The following is a 26,775-nucleotide window of genomic DNA, read 5'->3' on the forward strand; positions in this document are numbered from 1 at the left end:
ATAAGTCTTCATAAATACTTCACCGTTCTCTCGTTTATTTTATTCTCATTGTCACGAACGTGTAAATTCATTAAAATAAGTATGTGCTTTTACAGTTTTCATCTTTTTCATTTTTCTATCCTCTTTATTCTTTTTTTTTTAAATAAATATCAATGTATGATTTCATAGAAAAATTAAATCATGGAAATAAACCTAATCGTTTCGTATGAAAGAATTTTTACTTTTACCGGGTTTATCGTTGAGATTGAAACGAAGACTGCTGTAATTACCAAAAATAATCTCCATCTCTGGATCCGAAGGGATAACTTGTTCGTCATCGTGCTTGATTGCTATTTCTACGTCTGGTTCAGCTTTTCGATAAAAAAAATATGGTATTTTCTCGTTAGCGCGTGCCATCTCTTTGATAAACTTCAGCGTGCCGATTCGTTCCGATAGAGCCTGTATTTATATTTTTCTTTCATTTATATAAGGATCTGGTAAGTAAACTGGGAGATAAGATCTATCAATCGATCCGAAAATATACCTAGTTGATTGATCTCATACAAAAATAAAACTAATTTGTATTAAACAAAAATCGATGATAAAATCTGTTTGTAAAAATGTTAAGGATTATTTTTTGGTTTTTTTAAATTTACTGAAATTAAACAGATTGTTTTATGAAATTAAATTAGATTTTAAATAAATGTAAATGATCGAAAGTTACAATCATAATTTACATGTCGTCACGTGTATTTATAAATCATCTGTGATAATCGAATAATTATTAGCACGAAGAAAGATTTTAATAAAGAAGAAATTAATTTGATTGAAAGTATGAGGTTTAAAACGAGGCAAGAGAAACAAATTTATTTTTAGACAGATTGATAGAAAAATATTGTTTCTGGATACTAATAAAGATCTTATTTCTACGAATAATTTAATAAACGTACCATCATCTCAGCAAGTTTTTTAGGAGACGAAAAACGTGTATTGTATAACGAGAATGTATCCTTTGGGTAACTCAAACAGAGCCTTAAAGTTTCTTGCAGATTTTTCTCGTTCAAAATACCTTGTAATTTAGCAGTAGGCATCACGGTTCTACCTGTGATTTCTTTAATCGCCTGGAAAACAATTGTTTCCAAACACACATTGATATAACTATCTATACAGAGTGCCAAAAAAAAAGGTGTTCATTCAATCAATATTTGAACAACATTTTTGTGTGTATAGAACATGTTGCCATTATAAAAAAAAAAGTTAAAGTTGATCCTAATATTAACTTAAAGTCTTTCACTAAAAAATAATCATAAATACGATAAATCAGATAACTTCTACTCCAACAATTTTTCTTTAAAAATATCTCTATAATTTATGTTGCACTTAAAAAAAAAGAAAGAATAACATAAAATCCTGAATTCATTTTTTAACATCCTGTATGTTTAGATAATACACATGTAAAAACTTGCTTGCATTTTACCATTGACTCAGGCCCACACGCATACACATACAATCGCATGATTTTCTGTTTCGTCTTTTCGTCCCTTTCCTTCTATCTCTGTCTTTATCTTTTTCTTTTCTTTTATTTTTCCCGAGTGTCTATCTCTGCCTTTTTCCATGTCCAATCTGAACGGAAGCTCATCGAAACGGATAAAATCCTTGAAGCGAAAAACGCATTCAAAGGACCGATTCTATATGGCTTGGGTATTTGCATTTCCTACAATTTATTTGTTTCTACAAATTGAATTCGTTAGGCAACCAACCAGCTAACCAGCCAGCCAACCAGGAAGCCAACGAAAGGATGGACGATCTCTGCTTTTCACGTAAATTTCCGCACGCTCGGAGCATGCGGATAAGAACTTTACATTGTAGGAATACATGCGTCCTGTACAGTAAGCATGCCACCAAAATACATTCTATTCTCCTCAAGCAAAACAATTTTCCTATTTCAAATCCTATTGTTTACATAAATTACGCTAACTGTTACCTTTTCTATTATTTCCAGTCTCTCGTTACAAATCGTTCGAACAACTAACACCTCTACCATTGTTCGATCAACATTCTTATACAAAAGTCAACTTTTTGTTTATATATACATATAAATAAATAATTTTTAAAATAAGTAAAAGATAAAAATCGTCGAGTTAAGTTTACCTGCTCGCTAGTCTCGAACCAGTGTTTGAAATAGGATCTATAGATCGTTGCTTGATAGGTAAAATCCTTTAAGAATCGTCGCATTTCTTCTGCACTTTTCGGCATTTCTATTGGCTACAATTTTTATTCGAAAAAGTTTATTACTTATTTACTGTTACGTTGATTGATTTCAAGATTGGAGAATTTTTGTTAGTGTAAACGTTTTTTCTTCATTTAATCTACTATGGGCCCAGTTTTTTCCGTGACTAAATAAAAATTTAATATGACTTAGAATCAACAAATGTTAATCTCGCTAAATACAAATTTATAATATATTAACAATTTTTAAAGATACTTACTTATTCTCATATTTAATAATCGATAAAAGGATCTTTTATTGATTATCGAATAAATATTAAGAAATATTATACGTATGCCATAAGAAAATTAGATTTAAAAATACTATTAATTTGACTTGAAAGTTACGCGGGCCAATAGAAGGTTAAGTTTCAATATTCTTGTACCATTTTATATATTAAAAAATATTAATTTCGTATGAGCGAATAAAAAAATAAATGAAAAAAGATGAATCTTTCGTTGTAAAATCATAGATAATACTAGTCTATCGAAAAATATGATTCGAACACGAATCATAGGTAATATCGTATCCAGTTCTTGATACCCGTCTCTAATCTCGTTATCATTATTCTGATCTTTACAAGATTTCTATCTCGGTGAAGCCGTTTTATTTAACGAGCTACGAATTAAATGTGGATCTACGAAACGAAAGGTATTGGTAAGAGTGGGTTACTTCAATAATATCCGAACGATCCTCTTCTTCTTGAATTCCAAAGGGTTCCCATTGTGTTCCCACTGGCCACTCTTTCAAATACTTCGATTTTTCATCGACTTCTTCCTCCTTATCCTTCGTTTCATCGGTAATACTATGAAGAATCACGTTATTCTTGTAATTATGATATTAGTTATTATTATTATTATATTAGTGAAATTATTTTATCCGCGTAGAAAAATTCAACTAATTTTCAATATAAATAAATCAAGCAAATTATTAGTCGTGACAAAATTATACAAATCACACACACAATTTGAATATGATATTAAAATTATTAAAATTGTCATTTTAAATACAGTACTAGTTTTATCAATCGTTAATTGGATAACTATTGTATCTAATGATAGATTTAGCGTTAGAAATTTTATCGATCAGAACTATAAATTCTTTGTTTTTCGGATTATCATAGAAAACAAATCATTCTTCTTTCTATTCATCCATCGACCGCGCCCTTATCTTTTTTACACGATTATTCCAACTCCACTTTCTTTGTTTCCCCAATAAGATTGATCTTACTAAAGCTGATTAAAGACGATTACGAAGAAAATCCGGATATTCGTTAGTTTATTGTAAATATTTATCCATTATTAAAAAAGTGAGGATCATTATTCTACAAAGTATCAAAAACATTGTTACGCCTATTTCATAATAAATATGATCATCTGAAATTAATAAATACATGTTATTCCATTACGTATAAGTGTTTCAAAGTATTCTTAACATTTCTTCATAATTAAACAAATAAAAATCATTTCTTTATGAAGTATCTAAAAATCATATTACATACTTTGCAAAATTTATTTTTTACCACGTTTACTTAACATTTAAAAAGAAATAAATATTTTCTGCATTTTATTCAACAAGTAAAATATTAAAAAGTAAAGATTAAAAAGATCTTAATTTTCTTCTCCGTTGGAAAGATATTTTTTTAAGTAAAAAAAAAAACATAAAAAGAAAGGAAGGCGAAAAAGAAAGAGATAGTATTTTAAATGATCAAGTTACACATCCTAGATCAAAATTTATTCGAATCACGTTCGTACTCACGTATCTCGTTCGTTGGTAGTCTCCTCCGGTTGGTCGGCAACACCACTCATACGTTTCTCCTCCTCAGTTTTCTTCCCAGTTTCATTCACCACCTTCTCGTTCGTTGTTTCTCTTCCTTCATCCCCCTCCTCTTTCTCCATTTTCTTCTCCTCGACTGATTTTTCCTCACCAGCTACGATATCTGCCAGCACTTGTTCGACTGGCATAACAAATTTTTTTTATTAAACATTTATACACCCAGGGGGAATCTTATCATTTTCTAATCATAATCGCATTTATATTTTTTATGATCCTACGATTTATTTATTTAACTGTGATTGATGATGCAACGTGAATCGGAGAGCAAAAAAAATATTTTTAAAAATATATGGAAGAAAGAAAAATATTTTATTTAGTTTTAATAATTCAACTGTTTCAACGTGTGTAATTTCGGATAAATTATTTTAAATAAATTTAATAAATTAATTTCAACGTCTGTTATGTACAACGTAAAAGATATTATGAACTTTGGCAAAAAAATTGTTTCTATGGTGAGATCCAAACTTTTCAATCCCCTCACGTACATGTAAAATTTGTTATAAATATAGTTAATAGACGAAATATTAACAAAAGGAGAGATTTTTTTCTTTGCGTTTAACTATACCTCACTTATTTCATTTTCGATTTAACTGAAAATTATTCTAGATTATAATTAACGAAGAAAAAAGAGTAGAAAAAACCCCCGTGAATCAAATGAAATAATCACTTGAATACTTAATAGCCACGGCAGTGATTTTCGAGATGAGAAAGATTGTTAAACGTCAAGTTTGCTTGACTAATAGAAAATTAAAGGGAAAATAGATAAGAGAGAAAGATGAGCACTCGTAGCGAAAAGTAGAAAAAAAAAATGAACGGAAAATAAAGATCATTCGAGGTAATCAGGTGATTCATGGCTTTTCAATTAATTGGATCGACGATATTCTTTTTCTTTATAAAGGAAGCTCGATCGCATTCATTTCTTCGCTCGAATATTCACATATTTTGAAATTATCCGGAAGGAAAAAAGAAAAAGAATAAAATTAATTTGCCACTCGATATTATGAGAATGCGAACGATATTCGGATAAATATTAAAATGCAAAATAAAAATATAGGTCAAGTGGGGAAACGATTATACGCGTTATTTGATCATTATTTTTGTCGATTGATGCTAAATGTAGGATAAAATAAAATATACTACCTTCTTCTCTGATTTTTTTCTTGTATATTTTTTTTTAATGATCTAATTATTCAATAATTATAACATCATTCCAATTAGCATTATTTATTTTGTTCTCGCATATAAAATTATTAAACGTTTAAATATTTTTTCCTACTAACGAGAGTAGAACGCAAAATTTATGATGAAAATAAATAATTACAATTTAATTACTGTGGTCTTAAATGAAAATATAAAGAATGTAGAAATTTGCTAAACTTAAAATTTCTCTCTCTTTCGTATCTTAACGTCAATCAAATACAACATTTTCCAGGATAATTCTAGAAATATTAACAAACGTCTGTTCTTACGAAACACGAGATAAAGTTTAGCAAACAACAATTTCAATATATCCATCCTACTTTGAGAAAGAAAGTTAGCAATTATCAATGATTCTTCTATTTTAACAAAGAAGAAGAGAGTGAAAAAACAAAAGAGGAGAATGATAACAGCAATAACAAGAATAATAATAAAGAAGAAGAACGAAAGATAAGAGGACAAAAGAGGAAGCAGCAGTTTGGCGTTTATTGGATTAATCTGAAGGCAGGTATATTGCGTATCATCTTCACGTTGAAAAATTGTAAAGCAAATCTATCGTTTGAAAGCTAAAAGAGTGAAAGAGTGACTGAGTAAGAAAGAGAAAGAGAGAAAGAAAAAAGACCTGTAAAGCTCTTCCAGGATGTTTCCTCGTCTTTTTGTAAAATATATCTATCTAGCAAGTGAATCAAACGATATGAAAAGGAGAGTTCTGTCATCCCAAGCGAGACATAAATATTGATTAGTTGTTTTCAAAAGCAAGACAGAATGATAAACGTTTATAACTTGCTACTCTCTATAAATCAGACATTTCCGCTTAAATTCCTACGATCTCTTCCTATCTATCTCCACTCCTTCCTCCTCTCTCATCCCTTTTTCTTTCTTTGTTTCATTAATAAAAAGAAGATACTTTCAACGAATATTAATATACCAAAAGAAATTACATATACACTGGATGTCCCAAACATTTTCTATTTAATCAAAATGTTTTCTTTATTGAATTAAGAAATTACAAATATTTCAGATATTTGTAATAGTTTACATCGTTGGACTATATTTTTTTAAACTACACTCCAGTTAAAGATTCATATATTAAAAATGAAAGATAAAATATTGTAATTTTATTTATAAACCAATTTTAATTTTTATGGTTTTGTATTTTTTTCGATGAGGTGATTCTTAAAATATCCTGTATATTATAATCTAATCCAGGAATGAATAGACCATTCGTCTTCGAATTAAATCTAATAATCCAAGTATCATACTTCAGTGTGTATTCACTGAAACCAGCAAATACTCTTTTACCACTGATAAATAAAAAGAGAAAGAGAGAGAAAAAGAAACAAGAAGAAAACAGATAGTCACTATTTCTCCCAAAATTAATCGAATAAAATCTTCGTTTATCACCGAAATAAATGCGTATCTTACTGTCGTAAAAATCTTCCACTCCTTCTGGATATTCGATACCATCCTCCTCCATGGCATCCTCTTCGTATGCGAAAATCCTTCGAATTTGATCAGCTTTCTGTGAATATCAATTAGATTGGAAAAACAAATACGTTTATACATAAAACTTTTAAATCATTTTTATTAATTTCTTTTAAATTCTTATTTATTTAATTGAAATATCGAACGAAACGATTATTTAAATTCAAGAATGATTATATTCTATTCTATTATAATTACTAACATTTTTAAATTAAAAACTTATTTTTCTAGGTAAGTCAGGTAAGCCTCCCTCCAATTTTTTTCCGAAATTTGCAAAGCCTTTGATAAATTTGATACTTGGTTTTAAGTATTACAGGATTAGCACTACGAACAATCGCGATTTTGTTTTACTGTTAGAAATATTTGATATAATTCAATACAGCGAGTGAATGAAATAAAAGAATTGAAAGAAAATGCATTACATTTATTGCATTATTTATTTCAATTTGATTTTATTATTCGACAGTAAAAATGCGAAGTGTTATTAGGTCATCGATTATAATTATCTGCTTGAACATTCGATTAATTGTGATCGTGTATATGTGCACGGTCAATGCTCTCTGAGTTCATTCATCGTTCACAAGCCTAAATAATTAACAGAGAATGTAAATTAATTTTGTAATAATTGAGAATTAGAATCATAAAAAAATACGAATTAATTTGAAAAAGTAGTATAAAAGATCTTATCTTGCTCACACGTAGAAAATGTCCAAATGCAGTTTTCAGGGAATGAAAAAAGAAGAGATTAAATGCTAAAGAGGCCACCACTTAACTGAAGGCAACTACAGGCTATTGAGTTATTTTCAAAGGTTCAACTGCAAGTTCGAAATTTTCGTGAATAGTTCTCTAATCATATTTTATATTTTACTGTATTACTTTTTTGCTCGTCATTAATTTATTATTGTAATTGGAAATGATGGATCATTCCATCTCCTTGGGACACCAAATTCGTGTCTAATCGTCAAAAAGATACATAAATTTTTAGTTAGTTAGAGTCAAAAACATTAAAATTCTCTTATTATTAAGTTTTGAAGCTTAATTACCGTTTGATGAATATTAAGGTAATTTCTCTTTTCTTGTCTTGTCTTTGAGATTTTTCACTATGATTGTATTTTGTTAAATTTGTAATATTTATTTTTCATATAATGCGGTTTAAAAGTTTTTTATAATAATTAATACATATTATTTTTTTTAGTAACTTAATATTTGTACTTTTCCTTTTTATATATATATATGTGGGATTTTGAATTGTTAAGAAGTATAGATATGAATGTGTGAATGGTATGAGTGTAGAGTGATTGAAAGAAATTTTTTTTTTTTTTTTTTTTATTCATTACAGAACATACAATCAATTCTCGACGAGAATTATAAGTACTTTAGGCTGGCGTGATGTAATAACATGAAATGTAAATAAATAAGATTTACAATGGTGAGTGTAGATATAATACATTAGACTCAAATAATATTACTATGTTTTAAATCATTCAAATCTTGTTTTAAGGTCAGAAGGGTAGAACCTTTTTAGTCTTCGTACTAGTTCATTTGTTTCCAGTAAATTTTTTGCTAAAGGGTTGGGATGTTTGGCTAAACGGGAGTTGTAGCGTTCACTGAAGCTAACAATTTCTTCTTTTATTGTAGATATTCTTAAATCTTGATGAATTCTTTCGTTTGTAACGTACCATGGGGCATTGCAGATGTTTCGTAGAGTTTTTGATTGGAACCTCTGTAAAATCTCTATATTGGAGTTACTCGCAGTTCCCCATAGTTGGATTCCGTAAGTCCATATGGGTTTTAGAATAGCTTTATAGATAGCGAGCTTTTTTTCCAAATCTAACTTAGACGATCTACCAAACAGCCAATAAATTTTTCTTACTCGTTCTTTGAGGTGTTTTACTTTGGTTTGTATATGTTGCTTCCATGTCAGCCTTTTGTCTAGGATAATACCTAAATATTTGATCGAGTCTCTAACAGGAATATTTACCCCATTAATGACCACAGGGGGACACGTGCCTCTGCGCAATGTGAAGGTTATATGAGCTGATTTACTTTCGTTGATATTGATTCGCCATTTCTGACACCATTTTTCTAGTAAGTGCAGATGACGTTGGAGAATATCAGTCGCGTTTCGTGGATCACTCTCAGATGCTAGCAGAGCTGTATCGTCTGCAAATGTAGCAGTAGTTATCCCTTCCGAGGTAGGTAGATCTGCCGTGTAAATTGTGTACAGTATGGGCCCAAGTACGCTGCCTTGTGGAACACCGGACAAGATTGGATAAGCTGAAGTGAATTGGTTTTGATATTTAACCATGAATTTTCTATCTGTAAGGTAGGATTTAAGGATCAGGAAAAAAGGATATGGAAATATTTTCTTAAGTTTATAAAGTAGTCCGGTGTGCCAGACTTTGTCGAAAGCTTGCCTTATGTCCAGGAATACTGCGGAGCAGTATTTTTTCTTTTCAAGATCTTGCGATAGTTGACGAGTTATTCTATGGACCTGTTCAATTGTTGAATGGTATTTCCGAAACCCGAACTGATGGTCGGGAAGAGTAGGGACATCCAAGACATTTAGTAGGCGATTAGTGAACATTTTTTCAAATAGCTTAGATAAAGAGGATAAGAGACTGATTGGTCGGTATGACGTAACGTCGTGAGGTGGTTTACCTGGCTTGTGAATGAGTGTAATCACTGCTACTTTCCATGAAGTAGGATAGTAGCCTAGGCGTAAAATGGCGTTGAATAGTGAGGTAATATACGCTATTCCTTTTTTTGGTAATTCTTTGATCATCTTTCCGTTGATTAAGTCGAGGCCAGGTGCTTTTTTCGGATTAACGTGTGATGCAATTGTTGCTTTGACTTCCATTGAGGTAAACGGTTCTATTTGTGGAGATAATTGGAAAGGTGAGTGCATAAATGTCCAGACGTCTTCATCTTCTGCAGGTACTGAAGGTGAAGATGGTTTGAATACATCTGCCAGGTAGGAGGCGAAGAGATTGGCTTTATCTATTGGTTTTCTTGCCCATTCACCCTGGGACTGACGGATAGGTGGAATGTCTTGAATTGGACGAGTAAAACGCCTTGTTGCTTTCCAGAGTGAATAGTTAGAGTCTGCAGTAGGAGTTAAGTTCTGAAGGTAACTTTGAAGACCTTCATTTTTAAAGTTCTGCAGTATTTTTTTTAACACTTTGGTAGCTTTATTAAGTTTACGTTTGTCCTCAGGAGATCTACTATTGTGCCAATTTCTACGCAACTTACGTTTTTCTACAATTTTATTTAAAATATATGCAGGATAGTCATGACCAGAAATATACTCCAGAGAAGGTGTAGAGGCTCGAACTGCATTTATTATGTTGTGCGTTAAATGGTTTACTGCATGGTCCACATCATCAGTTGTTTTCAATGGTAAAGTGGTATCAACAGTATTATTGAATGTTTCGCGGAAGAAATCCCAATTTGTTAGTCTATTGTATAAGGAGATTGGTGGCTTTTTGTCGATAATAGTTGTATTTATTGTTGCTATGATTGGAGTGTGATCGGAAGAAAGGTCAAATGAAGAGCAGACCTGTATATATCGAGGAGATAGATTTTTAGCGATAAAAAAATCAAGCAAGTCAGGGATTTTATTTACATCAGTTGGCCAGTAGGTAGGCTCACCTGAACTAATGCAACATAATCTATTAGTTTCGATACTTTTTGAGAGTGCTTTACCTCTTGGTGTTATAATTCTACTACCCCAGATGTTATGTTTGGCATTAAAGTCACCTCCGGCTAAGAATCTAGAGCCTAGACTTTCGAAGAAATTATCAAAATCTTCTTTTTTGATAGTATGTCTAGGAGGACTGTACACTGCCGAGAAAGCTATTGGGCAATGCCAGTCATATATCATGACACTTGTTGCCTGAAGATGATCTTGTTTATATGGCGCAAGCTCGTAATGTCTTATGTTAGATTTAACTAGAATCGCAGTACCACCATGTGCCCTTCCACTTGGATGATTCGTGGAGTACATCTTATAACCGAAGATTTTAAAATAATTTTTAACCGTAAAGTGTGTCTCCGATATTAATATAATTTGTATGTCATATAATTTTAAAAATGCTTCCAGCTCCAATTTACGTTTCATTAGGCCATTAGCGTTCCAAAGAGCAATGCGTAATGTCTTCATTATTTATTAGTACACGACAGCTTACTTACTATACCGTTAATAATGAAATGAGATTGTTTGATTGTTCGATTTGTTTATTTATTAGTTCACTTTGTTTTTCGATGAGTTTTTCTAGTCTACTTATAGAATCTGTAAGACTTGAGCCGTTATTATTGTTTACGTTATTTGAATGCTGCGGATTTGAAGTATCTGATATTTGTATATTTTTATTTACGGCTTGTGCGTAAGACATAGATTGGTCGGCGTAACGTTGAATGTTTACCGGTGGGTTGGTTTCGAGATTAGATTGAATATTTACAGTTTTCCTTATTCTAGGTGTAGGAAACGTCTTTTTGTACATCTCTTGGTAGGAAGGGCACCCTTTGTAGTTCGCAGTATGGTTGGCACCGCAGAGGAAACAAGTTGGTGGAGTATCTATAGATTTCTTACAATCTGCCGTAGCATGCTGACCAGAACATTTAACACACTGAAAATTGCGATTGCAATACTTTTGAGTGTGACCATACTTTTGACATCTCTTGCATTGAGCAATTTCCTTTTTCTTACGTGGTGATTCAAATTTGACTATTGTGTTATTCAGTTTTTTTATATTGTAGACCATGTTGTTGTTAGGTTTTTGTTTAAGGTCAATAAAGAACATGGATAGTGGGTTGTGTGTAGCTCTGTGATAAATATTACTGATGTTTACAACTTCGTGACCCAGCTCCATTAGTTCGTCTTTCAGGTCGTTCAAATCAGCAGAGTGATGTACGTTACGTAACACAACTCTAAACGAACGTTCTTGTTTTAATTGAAATGTGTGAAAGCTAGCATTTAATGTTTTTAAGGTTTTAGTAATATTTCTGTAGGAGTCCGCATCTGCTGGTAATATACGAACCTGATTATTACTAATTTTATAGGTGTAATTATCTTTTTTAACTACATTATTTAGGCATTTAGTTAAAGATTGAATGTCAAGGACGTCATCTATGTAAATTGGAGGAGGTAGTGGTATTTTCTGCACTTGTTCGTTTTGCGGCATATCGCAATCTGTGACTATACTTGAAGTTAAGACCGAGAATCTGTTAACGGTTTCGGGTACTCCATTACTTCGAGGAACATTGTTGTTATCATCATCTATTCTTGCTCTTTTATTGCTACAAGAAGCATGCTCACGCCTATGAGTAGTAACCTTTTGCCATGGTGGAAATGTGGTTGATGTTTGCATATCCCGGTCAAGGATATGCGAAAGGTTTATTGCCATGAGCTGGTGACCGATTTGTTAAAAATTTGAAAATTAAACAACCAGGTAACGAATTTATTCGTTATACATAAAATGTAAACAATATAGTTATAAACACGCGGATCTACACTCTGAACGTCCGTACACTTCGAATGCTAAGACGCGACTCGATTGAAAGAAATGAAAGAATGCATCCGGTCGGGACAAAGGAAGAGCGTTAGATAAGAATGTTAGTTTAGGCTTAAGGTTACATCATCTGGACTTGTCGCCTTTGTATCGCTACATCGAAGTCTCCCGAACGTTCTCGATAATGTGAAATACCGGAAAAGCCTTTGCGCGTGGCTTGGAATGATCGGGAAGTTTCCAGGGAGATGACGAGAAACAACGGGAGACGATGGAGGGGATGTAGGGTATAAGTAAGCGAAGGGAAGGACTAGGCGTGCGTTGCGTTTTTCTGAGAGTTGAATAATTATTGAGGAGTGATAAGTGTAACGGGAGGTACGAAAGACAACGGGGAACGGCGAAGGATTACGATAGGCGACGACGAGTCGGATTTTCGGGTGTTCCTTGCGGTTGATTTCGGGACGTGGGGAGTTACACTTATTATTAGATTATTAGATTATAGATACTTACTATTCTATCTCTTAAAAACATTATACCTTGTTAAGTATTTATTAATAAATACTACTTTATTATTACCATTATAAATATATATCTCACCATTATACATAAATCTTACATATTAGTCCAGTCAACGCGGGCCAGACACGGAACTTTTTTACTAACAGTTTCAAAATTTGATCTAAGGGTAAGTTGACGACGCTGAATCGAATGGTGCTAATTATAATAAAATCAGCAACCGGCATCTTGGGGAAAAAGGGTAAAAAAGGGTAAAATATAGCCTTATCTTAGAATGTAGACATTTAATCGAAAAAAGTTTCAAACAAAAGTTGTAGAGAATTGAAAAATACTAAAAAAATGTTCTATGAGTTATCTTCGTATTTTCAAAAATAAGCGAATAAAATTGGATTGAAGATGGGAAAAAAATTGTAAGAGTGGGAGAAAGCAAGCTTATCCCTCCGTCGCGTTTTACACGCGAGCGAGCTAGTGTGCGTGCGAGCGTCCGTGTGCACTAATACACAAACGAAGGATCTTCGGCAATCTTCGGGACTCTCGGTCTTGAATGAAAGTGCGAGTGAGAGAACAAACCAATACTTCTCTCTTTTTATTTATCATGCGATAACGAGTATTATTGTCCTTGGCCATCGATTGTTGAGCGTTCTGATATTTCTCTTTTTATATTTTTTCTTTCGGTAGCAAGAATTTTACGTCTTGGCCATCGAGCGTCGAGCGTTTTGTATACGAGTGCGAGTGAGAAAGAAAACCGATATTTCTCTCTTTCTATTTTTTCTTTCGGTAGCGAGAATTTTTCGTTTTGGCCATCGTGCGTCGAGCGTTTTGTATATCTATATATATCGGCGTATAAGCGCGGCATTTTTAAATCGAATCTTGATGCTTATGGCACGCCGTTTCTTTATTTATTGTCAAAAATAATGAACCTTGAGTAAAAAAAAAATAATTCATTTTAACAGAAACTATTATTATTTAGTTGAGAGTAAAAATAATGAATTAATTTTGTGTCTCGCCATAAAATTAATAAGAATAATTAATTGATATAAATTCTTTGCCTCACAAAAATTTATTTGTATATCAAATTGAATACGTATTCTCTTTAAGACGAAATTTAAAATTTAAATATTTTTCCTATTAAATTATGTATTTTATAAAATTTTAAATTACTGACTTTTTGTCTCGTAAAAATTTATTAGTTTATCAAATTAAATACATATTTGAAAAAGAAGAATTTTATATCCACACATAAAATTAATTCAAGATATATATGAAAGGATATTCTAAAAACGAGGAATTTATTTTTTGTCTATACATAATTTTAATTCATTTTTATTATGTTATAAAAAAACAGTAATGCATTCTGATTCATCTTCGAAGTCTTAAGAATTGTACGAAAAATATTGAGCAATTATCAATTGGTGTGTTAGCGTAAGTAGTAACGTCTTCGCTTCTCGCGCTGGTTTATTACCGTTCGATTCTTCGTGGGGGAATTATTTTTTTTATAAGTTTTTCTATCCTTAACAAGGAGACGGTCAGTGAGTCCCACCTCAGATTTTTTTCAAATTTTGCACTAACGATATAAAATTTATTAAGAAATCAACATTATTACGCGAGTAATAAAGTTACTAATTATAAATTAAATAATATCCAATAAATAACAAAAATTAATTTTTAACGTGCCGAAACGAGACATTTTTTAGGATGGTATTTACAGGATGAATTTGTAATTTAAGTAATAAATCTTCCTTTATTTGTGCAAGATGTAAAAAAATTTATTGCTTTTAATTTTTTTGTAATAATTTTAATTTTTTTCTATATATAATTAGAAATTAGGAAATGTAAAAACAATTTATATAACCTAAGGATAGAAAAACATATAAAAAAAATAATTCCCCCACAAAGAATCGAACGTTAAATACCCAGCGCGAGAAGCGAAGACGTTACTACTTACGCTAACGCACCACTTGATAATAGCTCAATTTATTTCGTACAATTCTTAAGACTTCGAAGATGAATCAGAATGCATTACTGTTTTCTTATAACATAATAAAAATGAATTAAAATTATGTATAGACAAAAAATAAATTCCACGTTTTTAGAATATCCTTTCATATATATCTTGAATTAATTTTATGTGTGGATATAAAATTCTTCTTTTTCAAATATGTATTTAATTTGATACACTAATAAATTTTTACGAGACAAAAAGTCAGTAATTTAAAATTTTATAAAATACATAATTTAATAGGAAAAATATTTAAATTTTAAATTTCGTCTTAAAGAGAATACGTATTCAATTTGATATACAAATAAATTTTTGTGAGGCAAAGAATTTATATCAATTATTTATTCTAATTAATTTTATGGCGAGACACAAAATTAATTCATTATTTTTACTCTCAACTAAATAATAATAGTTTCTGTTAAAATGAATTATTTTTTTTTTACTCAAGGTTCATTATTTTTGACAATAAATAAAGAAACGGCGTGCCATAAGCATCAAGATTCGATTTAAAAATGCCGCGCTTATACGCCGATATATATAGATATACAAAACGCTCGACGCACGATGGCCAAGACGTAAAATTCTGGCTACCAAATGAAAAAATAGAAAGAGAGAAATATCGGTTTTCTTTCTCACTCGCACTCGTATACAAAACGCTCGACGCTCGATGGCCAAGACGTAAAATTCTTGCTACCGAAAGAAAAAATATAAAAAGAGAAATATCAGAACGCTCAACAATCGATGGCCAAAACAAAATACTCGTTATCGCATGATAAATAAAAAGAGAGAAGTATTGGTTTGTTCTCTCACTCGCACTTTCATTCAAGACCGAGAGTCCCGAAGATTGCCGAAGATCCTTCGTTTGTGTATTAGTGCACACGGACGCTCGCACGCACACTAGCTCGCTCGCGTGTAAAACGCGACGGAGGGATAAGCTTGCTTTCTCCCACTCTTACAATTTTTTTCCCATCTTCAATCCAATTTTATTCGCTTATTTTGAAAATACGAAGATAACTCATAGAACATTTTTTTAGTATTTTTCAATTCTCTACAACTTTTGTTTGAAACTTTTTTCGATTAAATGCCTAGATTCTAAGATAAGGCTATATTTTACCCTTTTTTACCCTTTTTCCCCAAGATGCCGGTTGCTGATTTATTATTATTAGCACCATTCGATTCAGCGTCGTCAACTTACCCTTAGATCAAATTTTGAAGCTGTTAGTAAAAAAGTTCCGTGTTTGGCCCGCGTTGACTGGACTAATATGTAAGATTTTTTATTATTTATTATTATTTACTAAAGTAATAACGTTTAACAGTAATTATTAAACGAGTTAAGAATGTAAGAAATAGAACGGTAAGCATCTATAATCTAAATTCACAATCTATCGCCATGAGATATTAGGTATTACTCTTTACACCGTAATCTGAAGACAACCGTCATAATTAGCGAAGGACACGCCGTGCTCGATTCTTCGTCGCCTATCTTAGTCTTTCGTGTCTCTTCACCGTCCCCTGTTGTCTTCCGTCTTTTCTATCACACCCAACACTCGTCGTATAAACAATGAACTTTTACGAACTGCCCACCAGTCCTTTCCGTCGCCTATAAATGCCTAACATCCCCTCCATCGTCCTTGTCATTTCCTGGCATTTTTTCTAGAAACTTTCCGATGATTCCCGATCACGAATAAAGATTCTTCCTACACTTTAAAATCGGAAACGTTCGAGAGACTTCGATGGGGCCACATAAAGGCGACAAGTCTAGACGGTGTAATCTTACAGCCTAAACAAATACTCTAATCTAACGCAACGGTTCCTTTCTCTTTCCTCACCGATACATTCTCTCATCCATCCATACTCATACCATCACACATATGACAAATAAAGGCCTACATCTACTTGGCTAACTCCGCCTGCATGATCGCTGGGCGGATCGAGATCAGCGATCATGTTGCCGGTCCTAAGCCCGGGAAAAGGAGGAAGGTTGTTGGATCAGGTTAGCCCCCTACCCAACGTAAAAAAAAAAAATTGCGGCTCATAGAAACGACACTCTGCCTCGGAATAAGTAAAAAAAAAAGAATGGAACGAACATATTAGCAGAATGGACAACAGAAGAATCGTCAGAATTGCACGGGATAAGTCACCGATTGGCCGCAGAAGTACGGGGCGCCCACAAAAAAGATGGTGCGACAATTTAACAGTGCAATAGGCAGAAAAACGTCGTTACGAAACAGGCAACTTTTCTAAACTAAAGAATGAAGAAGAAGATCTACTTGGTAATACTTACAAAGAAATCGTCTATTAATAATTCTAGAAACTTCGACACGCACACTTCTGGAATATTCCCCAACCCCACATATATTTTATGTAAATGTAATATCATGCGTTTAAATTTAATTTTATTGCAACAATAAATAGAGATTTGATAAAAATAAATAAGGAATTCAATTGAGAAAAGTGCATCTGCCAATTAGACGATTTATATCCCAGGCTATTATATCACTTTATTGTATGATTAATATATTTTTCTTTTTGTTACAGGTGATTATTATTGGAATTATCATCTACTAGTTTTGATTTTCTTTTATTTGATCTCCTAATAATAGCTACTTTTTAAAATATATATGTATAGAGGCATTTTTGGAGGCACACACAAAAACTAAATGTACGATCGGAATTGATTGTAACCAAAAATCGATATTCATAATACACGCCCTAGTCGATAGGGAGTTACTAGATACTAGCGTCCATACCCCTACCACTCGACCCTCGAGTGCGTGCACCCTGCAGGGCCCATTACCAAAGACATTCGGTCTATTCCTTCGCTGGACGCCTACGAGGCTACACGAAAGGGTGATCGCACCTTAGAGAACAAAGGAAAACGTACCGCGGAAGCGGGAATCGATGGTAACGGCTATACCTAAGGGTATAGCACCATCACGGTGGTATATCACATAAGCGATAATTAATACATAATTACGGTAACGAAAGACAGAGGCGATAATTAACGGTGTGAGATATTATTTCTATTTCTTTCAACTGGATTGCCCATCCGGGTTAATCGTGACGAGAATTAGATCACGGACGTAGTCCGTGATCCATCGTCGTCCATTGTATTTGATACCAACCAGGGTTTTTATGCCGCAAAGCTTTACCCTGACGAGCCAATAAAGCATTGCACTTATTGGCTCAACGAAGTGTTTTATTTATTTTAATTCACCTTTCCACCTTCCTCATAATTAGCTTAACCCAATCGTCAGACGACTCTATGTTGGAGGAATTTTGGCAAATACACTAAATATGACATATACATTGTTATTTGAAATTCTATAACAAATATAGCTCTAAATATTTGTAAAAATGCACCCTTTTTTAAAATTATATTCACACACAGCGCCGCTAATCATAAACTAATACATTACTACAGCTAAAGGAATAAAAATCTATGTGATATTTCTATCCGCGTTTTTTCGCAAATGGATAAATATATTCGGCATGTTTAAAGGCACAATAAATATTCTCGTTGACTATTACAAGTGTGCAAAATTTAAAGAAAATTGGAGGGGGGCCTACCTAATCATTCCCTGGTAAGTTATATTATAGACAATTAATATTTAATTTATTTAATGTTCGCATTGATGTTTGAATAAAATGGGGAAAAAATGCGTCTAAATTTTCCAATTAATCAAAATTATTAATCATGTAAAATAATAAAAACAGTACACTTAAAACCCACTTGTGATATACGACTTATGCCTCACTTAGAATAGTTGTACGTAAAAATGATTGCCTATGTGATTCCGTAAAATAATGGTAAGAAAAGACTACCTAGATTTTATTCGAAGATATTCCAAACACGTTATAAGTTGTCGGTAGTTGACTCGAGACTGATTTGTTTATATTACGTAAGTGTATACGACTTATGTCCAAATTCCACGAATTCTCATCATTCCTAGAAGAACTTCGGTAACATATACATTCACTATGTTTACATACTCTATGTTTTGACCTGCATAGATATATTATGTTTTGTTTCTTTGGTCTCTATAACGGTATTTTTTGTATCTTACAAACACACACACACAATCAAACTTCATTACTTAAAAATTTTTATATTGTATTATACAATTCTGTGATCGTTTTTAAACATTTTAAATAAATAATTTCTTCATTTTTATGTTTTAATAGCAAAATTAATTCTATATTTCGTTTATGATCGTTTTTCAAAAATTTCAAATAAACTTTTTCATTATTTTATAAAAATATTGTTATGGTGAAAAATAAATTATATATGATTTCTACAATCATTTTCATATATTTATAATGAATTTTCTGTTGCACATTTTTTCATTTTTATCATAAAATTGATGTGATATTTAGGAAGAAAAATATTCTTTACCCAGAATTTTCTTGGCTTGGAAACATCCTCCTCTTCGAGTTCTTTCAAATTTTCTGCCATTCGTATGATAAGATCGATATGTGCACATAACCATTTTTGCCATATCTCAGCTTCATCGGTGATTTGAGACAACCAAATAGACCATACTCGAAGTTTCTCCGATGGGACAGCATACAAACGGTGCATTGACTCTACGATTTCACTATTTGCATATTAAAATAAAAATATATACTTACACACATACACATATACAGATCACGCATACATATATTTGTATCAGTTGATACAAGAAAATTGTTGGCAGTATTACTATTAACGATACATTGAATCATCTTTGTACACAATTTATTACACAATTTTTCATTACATAATGAAATTATGTAAGAATTGATAATACCATAAATACAATTTCAAAAATAGTTGGAACACGAATCTTCATAAATAACAATACATTTTTTTCAATAATTTATACAGACAAATTTTCCGAGATAGAACACGAATCTTTTGTACACAATTTATTACACAATTTTTCATTATAATGAAATTATGTAAGAATTGATAATACCATAAATCACAATTTCAAAAATAGTTGGAACACGAATCTTCATAACTAACAATACATTTTTTTTCATAATTTATCCAGACAAATTTTCCGAGATTCATCACTGAACTAAATTTTTAAAACGATATAAGAAAATGTGCTTCGTTATTTTAGAATAAAAATAGATTACCAGAAGATAAAAAAGAAACCTAAGATGTAATTCTCGCCTAATCGAAAATTTTGCGAGATTAAAAATAGCACATAACATCGGCTATCTTTAAATTTGATCTGTAAGCTTGAGATCGCGACGTTGATAGAACACGTTTGTTTCATTTTCGAAAAACTCTACTTCTCAGCAAATTTTCGATGTATTTTCTGAAAACGAGTAATCGTGTTCAGCCTACGTAACCAACACACACACACACGCGCATATCCCTACATACATGTTAGATACATATACATGTACATTTACATAAATACGTACCCTATAACATATACATTTACATTTACATATGAATACGTGATACATCTATACCTTACATTTACATATATACATGTAATATACATAAAGATTTACAAATCCATACTACGCGTAACATACATACAAATACACTTATACAGGCATACGTGTAATATGCATACATATATACATATAGACATTATGCATACTCAAAATCGTCTTAAAAAAATCATGAGTATAAGCTGGCTAGAAATTCTTACGAAGAGAGAGGTAGATACAAAAATAAAATAAGATGGAATGAAATCGTCACGACAATCTATCATAGACTCATCACATCGACTATTTCAAATATGCGACTGGTTGAAAGTTGGCGGAGGAGGAGATTGTGGGATAGAAAAGACGATAATCGTCTTTTGGATAGCTTCCCAAACTCGTGGTTCGTCCCTTATTTTGATGAAGGAAGAAAAACTTGTCGACTTAGGTTTAATACCAGCTTAGGAAATGGGTTAGAAACACTTGTAAATGAGTAAGAGAAAGATAGAGAAAGAGGGAGTAAATTTGTACATATTCCCACGAATTTCCTGTCTTTCGAATTCAGTTCTCAACTTACGTCATTCAACCTACACCTTGGACTAAAATTATTGATTAGTAATCATGAAAGTATTTTCAGACCGTGCTTGATAAATTATACACCGTAACTCTTTAAAAGCATGTTAGAGTTAAAAATGTCCTATCCTTTTCGTAGTTGTTAAATATGCGTGATGGAATATTTTTAGTATCGTCTCGAAAAATTCAAATCTGGTAAACCACAACAGCCGTGGAATGGAATTATGATTTTTTCTGCAATTGCATATTTTGATATCTAAATTAAATAATAATAAATAAACAACAATAAAACTGTGTATACCAATTAAAAAAATATATATAAAATAAAAGATATTTATATAAAATTATTATTATAAATATATAAGATTATATACATTTATAAAAAATAAATAATAATTAGATTTATAATATATTAATTATATGAATTCCCTAATAATTCAAATAAACTTAATTTTTTTTTTAATTTTATACAAATAAAATTTCTATGCAATAGATGATATTTTATATTTTTAAATTTCATGCTTCAAAAAATTATATTACAATAAAGAGAATTATTAAATTTAAGTAAAGTATTGTATTAGAAATAATTCCTTAATTTATTTTTCCTTTTCTTTTTCTCTTAGACTATACAAACAAAATCTAGAATTTTAAGTATGATCGAATGGAGGAAATAACAATTTGACGAGTATGACTTTCAAAACCAATTATAGCTAGTATTTCTCTCTAACTCTTTATCCACCTCTCTATCTTTCTTTAGTAAGATGACGACACTACGAGTGCCAGAGAATCCAAGTGCCATTTTACATCCTTCTATATTTACACGGATTTTCCAAACTTTCTCGTTCGAGTTCGTTCTACCATCGACTAAGAGTAGACGTTTCTTCCTATTCAAAGATCATCTTTACTGCAGACAAAATATAATCTTCATATTTCAAAAATCGACCAAAATGATTCTCTTTTAAAAGATCCTTTTTGTTTCTTACATTTTTTTTATACAATATATTCGTTCACGTACAAAAATTTTAACTTGAAATTAGAAAATAATGTATGTCAAATCATTTGATTATTAATTCTAATTCTCTAACGGTCAATTTTTTATATTATTTTTACGACAGGAATTCTGAAATTACTAAAATGTAACAAAATGTATAAAATATCTAATGTGAAAATTTTCTATTTTATTCGATCTATTTAACATTCATTCATGTATTTTTTAATTTTTTACTTGAAAACATGAAATGTATATTTACTGAATTTTTAACTGGTTTTTTCAATCATTCTTAATGGTAATGTAAATAGAAAAAATATAATATTTAAATGAACAACTTACAATTTTGGTTGGACGTATTCGATTTTCATTGATTGGTCTTTTCCGGATTCCGGAGAGTCCTCTTCTTTCTGTCAAAAAGAGAGGGAAAGAGAAAATAAAAATAAACGAATAAACAAGATATTTACATATGAAATCAGTCTTGTTGTATCTTTTGCTAACAACTATAGGAACCGGTAACTCCTGGGACTACTGCTTGTCCACTGAGTCGATTGCGTTATGAGAAAGTAAAGTAAACATGGGGACAGTATTTGTTCGTTAGCTTTACTTTCCTTTCTTTACTCTTACTCTATTTTCCTATTCTTTTTCTCTTTCGTTGTTTATCAAACTGAAACGAGCGTACAAGATACTACATCTCCCTTATCCAACTTAATACAAAAAATAACCTCGCGTCGTTGGTTTTTAATAGATTCATTGAACATTCAATTAGAAATGAAATACACTCGTTCATTCGCTAATAAAATTATTAATTAATTGGATAAATTTATCATCAAGAAAGTTATAAATTTTCAGTAATCTAAAATTGAAGATTTGTAATTGAAAAAAAATAAGTTAATTTATATATATATATTTTATAGTTGAAAATATAATTTTAAATTATTAAACTAAATCGAACCCCAAAATTTGGCACAATTTCCTGCTACATAAACGAAATCTTTCCTACTTTATCCCTACAGACAGAAAAAGGGGAAACCTCGTTGAAAGTAGATAATATCAAAAAGATAAAAAAGTTTTCCAATTGAAAATCAAACTCATCGTCGTTGACGAGTTTTTTTACTTTTTTTTTCGATGTTCGAAAGAAGAAAAAAGGGGTAGGAGGAAATTTAATCTGCACGCGTAGAGATGATAATTTTTTTCTAAAATATCAAGGAATGCGAGAGAAATAGAATATCGTTTCTGACACTCTTTCCTATTTCGATCCTCGTAGATATCATATCTCCAGTTATTACAATATCACCGAAAAAGAAAGAAAAAGGAAATGATAGATGTAAAATTAGATATTCGAACATGTCAATCTTACAAAATCAATGAAGCATAGAATAACATTTTCCAATAACGAGATCGACCGTATGAAAATCAGTGAGAAACGATAATGAATTTTCATTCGGCCGGGTTGGTGAAAGAAGAACAATGGCCGTCGGGTATAGAACTGGCTTCGTTCGAAATTTTCCGGATCTCCATGGTATAAATTATCTTCCTATTTCACTCTTTCTCTTTGCGTACATATATATCAACACAATCACACACACACACATGCATAGAAGTATACGCGTAAATACATATGCAACATACTCGGAACATATTCTCCATTAAAATATTCCCATTACATTATATTCAATATCTCATACAAATATGATTTCACGATTACGACTGGAATGACCTGAGCATTTTACAATCTTTCCACATTTTTTCCATTTTCTTCTTTTTTTATTTCAAACGATTCTAAATGTGTTACAAGGGTTAATAACATCTGAACATTTCTATTTTTCCTGCCAAACATGTTTTCACAATAAAAATTTTCTAATTGTCAAATCATATCATTACAATATTAAATATAAAATTATTAAAAAAAAATAAATAAAAAATACACACGAGCGCGTATACATTTAAAGGAACAAAAAAGAAGATTAAAATACTCCGATTGTTTTCGAATTTTTCGAAATCAGTTCCTTTTTCCCCATTCCATTTTTCGAATTAATTTCTAAAATCAAATACGTTTCACGATAAAAATTTCACTTGTCAAATAATTCACGGTTCAGAAGTTAAATATAAAATGATTTAAAAAAAGGAAAAAAAAAATTTCGCGTATGAATTTAATGGAGGATCAACGTCGTCGTATATTATACCTACTTGAAAATACTAACAATTAATTTGCGTAACCGAGTGTCTCTTCCACAACTTGATTTTCTATTATAAGGGAATACCGATCGATGATTGGAACATAATTCATGTCTCTTTCGAAGCACGAAAGCTTCTCTCGGGGTCGTTTATATTCCTCCACTTTACGGAAAGAATGAATCTTCTAAAGGCCGATACCGTAAAAAAAAAGAAAAGAAGGAGACAAATAGATAATACACGTTCTTCGATCAAATTACTTAAAAGTAAAAAGAAACAAGCCGATAGGGAATAAATAATCTGAAAAAACGTTGAGAAGAGTAGCACTAAATAAGTGACGTCATTAAAATTCATACGAACCACACACAAAAAATGAAAATATTAAGTGAAAGAAGATAAAACCACATAAAAAGATTATCTCTTCAAAGATAAAAGATAACGTGTAGCAGTATGATCAAAAAAATAATGGTAAAAGCTTTGAAGATGAAATTATCAAATGTTGGCCTCTCCCTCCTACATACACGCATACATGAGCGCATATACACAAACGTATGGTAACTAAAACATATGTTAATTTTTACATTTAACTGCATTATTATCCAAAAGGTATAATATTAAACTCCTTCAAAATCTATGATATCCTTTCGTTTTTCATCAAACGAGTACGAATCATAGAAATGCTCTTTGCTGGTTTTACCTGATGTGAGTGGGAAGGATAAATGATAGAAACGTTTGAAACTGAGAGGTAGATAAAGAGGATGAGAGAAAGAGAGAGAGAGAGAGAGAGAGAAAGAGAGAGATAGAAAATAGTTATGGTAACGAATTTATACGACTATGGTTCTCCTTTCCTTGTATTATGGAAAGCAAGTTAAACGTTATGTTACTTTGCTATGATAAAGGCAGATGATATCGTAACGATCAAAGATACATATAAGTGTTCTCTTTCTCTTAATATTTGTTATATCAAAAATCAGATATTCTTACAGAGTGAAAAAGATCGTGTGACTATTAAAATACAAGGCACACGAGTTACATACGAAATTGAACGTTAAAGAGCTTTTTCAGATATATTATATTGATAATATAATATGATATAATATGAAATCGTTATCCATGATTATATATCTCGCAAAAAAGTCTTTTATGCATAACGAAAGCAACTCATTTCAGAGTTGTATATTTATACGATTTTTATGAAATAAGTATGAAAATTTTGGAGATTTTAATGAGATAAAAATCGTATAATCTACTAGAAAGTTCCATTTACTCAATGATTTTTATGTGAATAATAGAACTAAGTATGTCTAATGCATTGCTTCAGACAAATCTGATATAGTTTGAAAATATATTTTTAGAAAGCTATATTTTCTTTTATCTTAATGTTAGATCTAACGTTAAATGTAATATTAAAATAATACATAAATTTAATTAAGAAATATATCATTTTTTATTGTACAATGTTGTACACATTGCTGCAACATAAAAATTATTTGTAATCCTAAGATCAAACGTTAAAATTAGTCATAATTATTATAAGAATGCGTATACATGTGTTTACTTAAATCATAAGTGAATATAACATTAAAGACAATTTGTTACATTGTCAAATAAATATCTAAAGTAAATAATATAAGCAATTGGCGGAATAATTGGTACGATTAAGAAGGAAAATCATCATGGTCAGTCTCTTTCTCTCTCTTTCTCTCTTTCGTAGTCTTCGAGCGAATAGTAGAAGAAGAGAATTAGTTCGGCACGAATTCAAAGGTGAAAAGTTTTCATGATGGCGGCGAATAGAACACGCGAAACGTTTGCTTGTGCGCTTTAGCTCGTTTGCTTCCATGACTATAAATAATTCGCGGACATAGCGAAAATAGCGATCAGGGACGTAACTTTCGGTACCCAAGTATCATCGTCGCTAGACGAAAACGGACAAATAGACGGACAGATAAACGAATACAGACAGATATACACAGAGAAAATCTGTAAAGAGAGAGAATGTGTGTATATGTCACAGAGCTCGTTTACACAGAAACTCGGTATAGCAATTATTATTAGTTTATACAACTATCCAACTGAAACGCAACACTCGAAATAATGGAAAGCATATTTCGAATGAATTTCATCTCGGAAAGGATTTTGATAATTCAATTTTCATCTGCCAAACAGATATCTAATCGGAAGAATAGATGATATTGGAAGAAAATATAACTTGCATTATACACTGATTGCTTGCCTAATACTACGATGAAAACAAGAATCAACGATTTTTCATCGAGAAAATTCTTTATCGTTTCGCCTAGAATAGTTCCAAAATTCATTATCAAATGAAGCTAAATTTTACATTATGATTATAAAACAAAAAAAAAGAAATTATGTTATTTAATTTAAAAATGCAGTATTCGCGCCAATTCTGACATTTATTTTAATTATAAAACAAAGTTAGAAATACCCAAGCTTCCAATTAATTATTTATATACCATATTATTTGTAAATTATATCAAAATTATTTATTATACCTAATTTATTCTATGACTGTCTAGATACAAATGTGGTGCAACCTATATAAGTAATAAGCAAATACGTCTTATGAAAATTATTGCTAATGGACTCACTTTTAAACAAATATTTTGTTACCCAAAATATATCTACCGTTTTATAAATATAAATTGTCTTTGAATAAATATTATATTTTAATCGATATGAATTTTCTGATCAACCAAATGCAACCTCGTAAAAAGTAATATTATTATATGTTTCAATAATTTTATATTCTCTCTCTCTCTCTCTCTCTCTCTCTCTCTCGTTTATTCCTCAAAGCCTG

The 26,775-nt window shown here is 31.1% G+C and overlaps 1 protein-coding gene across 1 annotated transcript; it reads right to left on the minus strand.

The window, feature by feature from the left end:
• Nucleotides 1–192: 192 nt before the first annotated feature.
• Nucleotides 193–19,370, minus strand: LOC122519240. Its single transcript, XM_043638584.1, has 7 exons — nt 19,185–19,370; nt 6,707–6,803; nt 4,007–4,205; nt 2,921–3,053; nt 2,131–2,244; nt 930–1,100; nt 193–438 (listed from the first exon to the last, which is right to left on the minus strand). The coding sequence occupies exons 1-7, from the start codon at nt 19,368–19,370 to the stop codon at nt 193–195; spliced, it is 1,146 nt and encodes a 381-aa protein (XP_043494519.1).
• Between the last annotated feature and the right edge of the window lie 7,405 nt (nt 19,371–26,775).

The sequence above is a fragment of the Polistes fuscatus genome, unplaced genomic scaffold (assembly GCF_010416935.1).
Source record: "Polistes fuscatus isolate 324 unplaced genomic scaffold, CU_Pfus_HIC Scaffold3, whole genome shotgun sequence".
In the NCBI taxonomy this organism is placed as follows: Eukaryota; Metazoa; Arthropoda; class Insecta; order Hymenoptera; family Vespidae; genus Polistes; species Polistes fuscatus.

Excerpts from the sequence above, each read along its gene's own strand:
- LOC122519240 (XM_043638584.1), bottom strand. The coding sequence starts at position 19,370 with ATGCACCGTTTGTATGCTGTCCCATCGGAGAAACTTCGAGTATGGTCT. Across the intron at positions 6,804-19,184 it reads CCAAGCCAAGAAAATTCTGG|AAAGCTGATCAAATTCGAAG; the intron begins GTAAAGAATATT and ends TGATATTCACAG. Across the intron at positions 1,101-2,130 it reads GGTTCGAGACTAGCGAGCAG|GCGATTAAAGAAATCACAGG; the intron begins GTAAACTTAACT and ends ATTGTTTTCCAG.